The sequence below is a fragment of the Rhincodon typus genome, chromosome 16 (assembly GCF_021869965.1).
Source record: "Rhincodon typus isolate 14 chromosome 16, sRhiTyp1.1, whole genome shotgun sequence".
NCBI lineage: Eukaryota > Metazoa > Chordata > Chondrichthyes > Orectolobiformes > Rhincodontidae > Rhincodon > Rhincodon typus.
In genome coordinates this window covers 57,385,509-57,394,028 of record NC_063347.1, presented here as the reverse complement: position 1 = coordinate 57,394,028, position 8,520 = coordinate 57,385,509, and the positions used below count along the sequence as shown (strand labels likewise).

General features: G+C 43.8%; 1 protein-coding gene across 1 annotated transcript; it reads left to right on the top strand.

Moving 5' to 3' along the window:
- Positions 1–289: 289 nt before the first annotated feature.
- On the top strand, positions 290–7,398 carry LOC125485099 (aminomethyltransferase, mitochondrial-like). The gene is made up of 4 exons (XM_048606244.1): positions 290–304; positions 1,057–1,237; positions 4,616–4,771; positions 6,518–7,398. The coding sequence occupies exons 1-4, from the start codon at positions 290–292 to the stop codon at positions 6,694–6,696; spliced, it is 531 nt and encodes a 176-aa protein (XP_048462201.1). The 3' UTR covers positions 6,697–7,398.
- The last annotated feature ends 1,122 nt before the right edge of the window (positions 7,399–8,520 follow it).

Here is an 8,520-nt window from a genome sequence, read left to right as displayed (position 1 = left end):
CTTCCTCCACCATATCGGGTATTACCTTCCAGATTGTGAAATCTCACTGTGTAACATTTCTTTTTCTGCATAACACTGTTGGACCATAAGAATTAGGAGCAAAAGTAGGCCATTCAGCCCATCGAGTCAGCTCTGTAATTCAATGAGATCATGGCTGATCTGAATATCCTCAAGTTCAATTTCCCGCCTTTTCTGAATAGCCCTTGATTCCTTACTGATTGAAAATCTGACTATTACTTAAATACATTAATGTAGTTTTTCAGAGGGTGGTTCATATGTGGCATGAGGCATGTGGCAGATGCAGGTACAGTTACAGCATTTAAAAGACATTTGGATAGGTACATGAATAGAAAAGGTTTAGAGAGATTTAGGCTAAACACAGTCAAGTGGCACTAGTTTTGTTTGGGAAACTTGGTAAATATGAATGAATTGGATTGAAAGGTCTGTTTCCATGCTGCACGATTCTACTTGAATATACACCTAATGACACAGCCTCAGCAGTCCCATGTAGTAAAGAATTCCACAGGTTCACAACCCGCTGAGAGAAGAAATTGCTCATGTCTGTCTTAAATGCAGGCGGATGATCTGAGGAGAGTGTGACAATTAGATGGGATTGATACAGAGCAGTGGGGGAAGAGTGTAGGGCAGTGGGAATCAGATTGGGTTTGATACAGGGATGTGGGAGAAGAGTGGGAGATAGCAAGAACTGCAGATGCTGGAGTCAGAGTCAACACAGTGTGGAGCTGGAGGAACGGAGCAGGAAAGTTGACGTTTCAGATTTACACCCTGATGAAGAGTGTGAACCCGAAACGTCGACTTTCCTGCTCCTCTGATCTTGCCTGCTGTGTTCCTCCAGCTCCGCACTGTGTTGAATATGGGGGAAGAGTGGAGGCCAGTGGGGATTACATTGGGTTTGAAACAAGGATATGGGGGATAAATTTGGGATGGTAGGGATTTGAATTTTGATTGCTCTGGCATGGAGATGCAGCAATATAATGAGACTCTCCTCCTGTGCTCAATGTCTACAGTTCTAATATTTTTGCCTTTAAATTGTAGATCTCGGTCCCTATTGAGCGTACAGTGGAGCTGGCAGAGTCGCTGTTGAAGAACAGTGAGGTGAAACTTGCTGGCCTTGGGTCGAGGGATAGCTTACGCCTGGAGGCCGGGCTTTGTCTGTATGGAAATGACATTGATGAGACCACCACTCCAGTGGAAGCAACACTTTTATGGACCATAGGTATTCCACCTGTCCATTCCCTGTATCTATATAGGATATGGTAACCTAGCTTCCTAACCAGACAATGAAAAACATCCCTGACCACTTGATGCGCGAGCCTTTCTGCTCCTATGATGCTGCTTGGCCTGCTGTGTTCATCCAGCTCTACACCTTGTTGTCCCTGACCACTTGATGCTTTGATTCAGTGCATTTATTTAGATTTTTACATGCATATACATATATACGTTGTACAGATTCTGATCCAGACTTCAGCCAGATCTATCCCTCACTGAGTGTTGCTGCATGTTTCTCTTCTATATCTTTGTCCAAGTGTCCAGCATCAGCCAGGCTTGGTTACAAAGACACACTTTGACCAATTTCCTAACTGGTGATCACGTATCTAACTTCTGCAGAACATTTCACTTTGTTTTGCTAACGTTTTTCCTTCCTCCACTTCAGCCAATCCTACTATTTTGATTTATTCTCAGTTTGTTTCTGTGCCAGCTCTATTATTTAAAATCTGTTAGGTTATTGATATCCATTTAGTTTAGGTTAAGCGTATCCAATCTGAACAGTTTTGCTTTGCTCCAAAACGGGTATTCACATTCGAGGAATTTAAAACTAAACTTAACTCCTCCAAGCACTGACTGGTGTGTCTAACCTGATTATGCCTAACTGCTGTCGTGAAACAATCAAGGAGTTATCCTCTTTAAACTTGTACCTAACCCACTTTGCAACTATGTGATGTCTTTCTCTTCCCAGTGGGTATTCCTTTCTGCTCTGCTTCCTCGTGGCCTTTTATCAGGAATCCGAGAAGCACGATACCATTTGAGAATCTCCGTCACAGTTGCCGATCCTTCTCGTGTAAAATCACCTAATGGAAAAAGTAAAGCTTATACCTACACAAAAGCAAAATGCTGCAGATACTGGAAGTCTGAACAAAAGCAGCAAATGTTTGGAAATACCTCAACAGCTCAGGAAGCATCTGTGGAGAGAGAAATGGTTAATTTTCCATCTCTTTGGCTTTTCTGGCTGCTCTGTTGAAAGGCTATTGACTTGGGAATTTAAATCTGTTTTTCCTCTATCCACGGATGCTGCCTGACCTGCTAAGTATCTGCAGCATTTTCTGTTTCTATTAAAGCTTTCAGTTACATGGTCCACGTCACGTAAAGTGCATATAGCTGTTACGATGGCTTCTGACTCTCGGGATCCCTGGAGCTGACCTGCCTTCCTCCTCCTCCCCCACTGCGTTGTCACTCACTATTCTCAGCTGCATGTATGTTAAGTGACTCCCGGTGATTCTGAGCATGAACAAGTCCGAAGGAACCGATACTTGCAGCACAGCTGTCCTGGATATGTTTGGCTTCCAGAAGTCTCACTTCGTCTGCTCTTCCAGTTCTTGCTTGTTGTCATCTGATAGATGAGCCCAGCTTCCTCTCTCTGAATGCCCCCTCTGACCAAACTCTCTATTCGTTTTTGGGATGTTGGTCTCACTATCAAGTTGACCCATACAGCTGAGTGTTTGTTTAGGCCATTTCAGAGGGCAGTGAAGAGTCCGACATGTTGGGGTACCACTGGGATCACATAAAAGACAGATCTGCTATGGTGGCTTCCCTCAAGACCATAAGATGTAGGAGCAGAGCAGGCCATTCAGCCCACCAAGTTTGCTGTGCACAACTGTTTTGAAAATTCTCAGCTCCACTTTCCTGCCTTTTTCCTATAATCCTAGATTTCCTTATTGTTTAAAAGTTTGACTATCTCAGCCTTGAATATACTTAATGACCCAGCCTCAACAGCCTTCTGTGGTAAAGAATTATATGAATTCACTATCCTCTGAGACAGTAAATTCCTCCACATCTCTGTCTTAAAAGAGTGACCCCTTATTCTGAGATTATGCCCTCTGGTCCTAGACTCTCCCACAAGGGGAAATAACATTTCCACATCTAAGATGTCAATTCCACTAACAATCTTGTATGTTTCAAAAAGGTCACCTCTCATTCTTCTAAATTCCAATAAATATAAAGCCAATCTAGTCAACCTTGGACTGCCTCCAATAAGGAGCTCAAAACTGTTCAGTGTTCCAGTCTGACTAGTGCCTTGTACAGTTTTGGCAAAACATCCTTACTTTTACACTCTATTCCCTTTGGAAATAAAGGCCAACATTCCATTTCCCTTCCCTATTGCCTGCTGTACATGGAACCCTGCTTTTTGTGATTCATGCACGAGGCCTCCCAAATCCCTTTGTTCTGTAGCTTTCTGCAGACCTCCTCCATTGAAATTTTTCAGGTCTTCTATTTTTCCTGCCAAAATGCATAACCTCAAATTTTCCCACATTATATTCTATCAGCCACATTTTCCCCCACTGTCTTAACCTGTCTGTATTCCTCCACAGCCTCTTTTTGTACCATCCTTACCACTTGCCTTCCCACCTATATTTGTGCCATTTACAAATCCAGACTGTTTAAAAAATGCGAGCCTGTGTAAAAACTGCAACTTGTGAAGCTCAGCTTCTTAAATCCCAACGATACTCAATCTCGCAAAATGTACAGACAGTTATTTTCTGAGACACTGTCGAAACAATTGTGATCAGAATAAAGCATTAACGTAAATGCAAGTTACAATGACAGTCAAACATTTGCTAGTGTTTTAGCTGGCACACTGGCTTCAGGTCTAATGGACTTCACACTGGGAGAGTACAGCTCTTGTATTCTGCCTCACAGGCAGGTCCTAACTCAAGAACCACTTACTCAGAGGAGGAATATAGGTAGTTTCCCAATGCATTCCTCATAAAAATCTATCTTAGGTGTACCTTCAACCAAGGCTAAAGTGTGAACCCCCCCTCCCCCAACCCTTTACAACACAAGTACTCCCACCAGGTAACAAACCCTGTATTCAGAGCCAGGGTTATATGGACTGGGGCCCAAACTTCTGACTTCTAGGTGAGAATACCACCCAAGTCGGTGGTCAGAGCAGGGTCAGATGATGTCAGCAAATCTGTTGGAGATTTACAACAATCTCGCCATTATGTGGTCACTTTTACACATAGTAGAATTTATTTTCCAGATTTTGAAATTCAGTCGAGTTCTCAAAGTTGATGGGACTTGAACTAGTATTCTGCGGTCACTTAGGGTGATTTTTTTTTTGGGTCACATGAGTAACACCTGCCATTACTCGCATCTCCTGCTCGCTCACACAACCTCCAAGGTCCTTGATTTGCTCGTTCCCTCAACAGCTCGTGTGCGTGTATTTTAACCAGCCAATAACTGTTGAGGAAGGGATATTATGCGCTCTGTGCGTTTGCCTCCACAGACAAGAAAGATAGTTTTTGCCATTCCCTGAGCCGGGGCCCAGTTCATCATCTGGGAATCTTCTTTCCCTTTGCTTCCTCTCTCTCCTCAGGAAAGCAGCGGAGAGCTGCTGCAGACTTTCCTGGAGCTGAGATCATCCTGAGACAGATCAAAGAGAAAACTAAACGGAAACGAGTGGGTCTGACATCTGCCGGGCCCCCAGTCAGGCAGCACACGCCAATTTTGAACCTTGACGGAAAAGTCATTGGTAAGTTCTGGAATCGCAGCCGCGCAGCGTGTGGGGTACCCTGTCAGAACAATTGTAGGGAATCCGGAATTACACTGCACTTATAACTTCAAAAAAATTGGGTTTAAATACTTGAAAGGGAAAGGAATGCAGGGGCTAAGGGTTATATCCAGTAGCAGAAGTCAGTGCTGCAGAACAGCATCAGTATGCCCATCCTTGGACCCTTGGTTTAAAGCAAATGTTGCTGGCTACCCAAACCTGGATAGCACTCTTGCCTCAGAGTCAGAAGCGTGTGTGTTTGAACCCCACTCCAGAATCTCGAGTACATAGCCTAGGCTGACATTCCAGTGTGATACTGAAGGAACATTGCATTTTCTGCAGCCAGAGAGTTATTAGTAGGCTATTCAATCCATCTAAGTCATGCCACCTTCTCCGTAGGGCAATCCAGTTAGTCCCACTCCCCTGCTCAGTCCTCATAGACTCTAAGTTAATCTCCATCAAACACCAACTAATTTCCATTGTAGTTTGGATGAGAGGTTATACTGAGGCCTTGTCTATCTCCTTGGCTTGGAGTACAAGGACTCATGGCATTATTCTGAGCAGATAGAGGCTTTTGCCCCAGCATCCTGGTCAATATTTGTCCCTTAATCACAAAATATTGACCCTTTTTATTCTTACATGGGATATAGAGACACTGACTAGGCCAACAGTTATTGCTTGTCTTTCATTTTCTTTGAGAGTTGGTGTGCTGCTTTCTTGAACTGCTGAAGTCCATTTGATGTCAACACATTGTAGCTGCTAGGAGGAAAGGACGTTCTAGCTACAGATAACCAATTATGAACTATCGACCTATGACCCTACTAGTGAAAACTTTTATAAATGTCCCCTCTAGGCACACATACAGACAGACAAAAAAGCACGAGTGTTATGGGCAAAGGGCAAGACTAGGAAGGCAGTTCACTGGTCCTTGTTCATAAGTTTTGCTGAGATGGGCCTTTTGATACTTCTTGTTTGCAGGAGGTACAGGGTGACTGGCTCCCACTTAGAACAATCTCTGACTTCCTGATTAAAATCACAGCTTACAGCAACTGATGAGGGGAAATAAACTAGCTATCTTCAGGCTTGAGGTGCTTTCTAAACTGCAGAGCAAAAACTCAGCTCCTTCCTTTCAGGACCACTGATTTCTTCTGCCTATCCTGTTCATACCCCAAGCTGTACAATTACCTGGGAACCAAACACAAAGTTTTTGGCCTGCAGAAGGCCTGGTGATAGTGAGCAGTTATCAAAGACAATCAACTATTTGTTGCCAGCAAAATCTCCATTCAGGCAGCCCCCTGTACTGGTTGGAATAGTCCCTGCAACACATTCTATTTAATGGTATGCTCTGGTTGAACCTGCTCCTCAGCAGTGGGATACAGACAGTCAGGAGTTAGTGAGATCAGGGAACTAGGGATCGATATATTCCTTGTACATAAAATCCTGCTGAATGGCAGAATAATTCTCAATGAATTTGAGGATTATTTGCAAAGTAATTAAACAAAAACTGATAGATTTTGAACAGTACAGGAATTAAGGGTTATGGTGAGCAGGCAGGTAGGTGGAGCTGTGGTGCACGAAAAGATTAGTCATGATCTTATTGAATGGCAGAGCAGGGCTTTTGGGCCACATAGCCTACTCCTGCTCCTTTTTCATAGTTTCTTATGTTCTGATAAGAAAGAATATGGAATACATACTAACCTGTTAGCCTTGCTTTCCATTCATTCTCAGGGGAGGTGACGAGTGGATGCCCCTCTCCCTGTCTGAAACAGAACATTGCCATGGGATATGTGGATACGGAGTACAGCAAGCCAGGCACTCCATTAAAGGTGGAGGTTCGGAAGAAGATTGTGGATGCCACTGTTTCCAAGATGCCTTTTGTACCGTCTAAATACTACACTGTGAAGTGACTGTCTCATTTTCAGATTGTGTAATGAATACTTTGAAGAAGATGACTAGATTTAATTAGGATTTTTTTAACATTTTTATGGTTGTTTTGTATCTGCCTTTGGTTTACAAAGGTTAGCTGTTGACTTGTTCTGATCTCCTGTACTGCTGCAATAGGACATTGTGTGTGTTTTCAGAGGGATGGACAAAATTGCACTTGACGAAGAACATGGGGAGATCATTGTTCATTTCTATCTCCATTTGAGCCTTGCTCCACCCAGCTGATCAGCATTCATCTCCCTGTATGAATCTATGCCGGAGTCTGAGAGCAAGACCAATGGACGGTCAACAAACACTGATAGTGGATCAACACCCATCCCTTTGCGATGGCAGAGACATGCCAGGTGGAAATTAAACCAGCTAAAATCCTAACCAGCAGTTCAGCTGCAGAGTCCTGCATAGCTGACAACACACTGGACTTTTTTTTATCTTTCCAAGGAGAGTAAAGCAGAATTGAGAGTGTACAAAGGGCTCATGTTGTGGGTAGGATTCTTCATCCAGACCTTTAATTCATGGGGCCATGTGGGGGGCTGGCTTTTGTTTTGCACTTCCTCCTTGACCACATGTGGCACGGTGGCTCAGTGGTTAGCCCTGCTGCCTCACAGCACCAGGGACTGAGGTTCGATTCCACCTCCCGGCAACTGTGTAATGTGAAGTTTGCATATTCTCCCCATGTCTGTGTGGGTTTCCTCCAGGTGCCCCGGTTTTCTCCCACAGTCCAAAGAAGTGCAGGTTAGATGGATTAGCCATGGGAAATGCAGAGTTACAGCGATTGGGGTAGACAGGAATGGTTCTGGGTGGGATGCTTTTCAAAGGGTTGGGGCGGATTCGATGGGCTGAATGGCCTGCTCCCACAATATAGGAATTCTGTGCTGCCTTGTGGGTTCTGACCTCAGCACCTTGCACACTTGGCTATTCAATGTGCAAGCTGGGATGGTGAAAATTCAAGGGACATTTGAGCAGAGACAATACCACGATGCCACTCAGTCCTCTGCACCAGCGATTAGTAAGTAACAGCCATTTTCCAGTTGTCCCTGTCTCTCTGTCCCTCCCCACGCAATCCTGAGTCCGAGCCTAACAGTTCCCCTGCTGTATCTGATTCACTACAAACGAGGAGTCCAAGGGGCTCAGTGGGAACTGGTTGTACTACAAACTGAGTCCTTGCAGAAGACCATCAGGCTGCAATCTCTGATGGGACCTCATCACCCCCTGCAGCAGCTGCTTCTCAATAGGATTTGAGAGTGACAATGAAGTGACTTCCAGTCTGCATCTAACGGTCTCAAGAAAATTTTTAATCCACCTGTTCAGAGATGTTATTACACACCTCTGGAGCAGGTGGGACATGTACCTGGACTTCCTAGTCCATAAATAGGAACACTAGCACTGCATCATAAGAGCCCCTACCAACAATCTCAATACAATAAGAAGTCATTGTCACTAGCTGTGCCTGTGGGAGCAGGCATGATTACCTTTATTTCTGAAAACTAACCTTTGTGGACAAAGCTTAGATACTGCAGCTGTAAATGAATATAGAGTGCTTACTAATGAAACTAATTATAATTTAATCACTAAAAGGGGTGCTAATTGATCTACACCAACTATCAACATTGCTAAATGTTTGCTGCAATAACTGAATAATGAGCCATTTTCTATTTGGGTGTTATTGAAACGGATATGTGATGGTGATGGCCAATTTCATACCTACAGCTAATGTAATAAATAGTGCCTTGTGTTTACAAACTGTAGTTGGAGGTGGCCTGATCTCAGTACAGAAAACAAGGTGTAGA

Excerpts from the sequence above, each read along its gene's own strand:
- LOC125485099 (XM_048606244.1), top strand. Across the intron at positions 1,238-4,615 it reads AACACTTTTATGGACCATAG|GAAAGCAGCGGAGAGCTGCT; the intron begins GTATTCCACCTG and ends CTCTCTCCTCAG. Across the intron at positions 4,772-6,517 it reads CCTTGACGGAAAAGTCATTG|GGGAGGTGACGAGTGGATGC; the intron begins GTAAGTTCTGGA and ends ATTCATTCTCAG.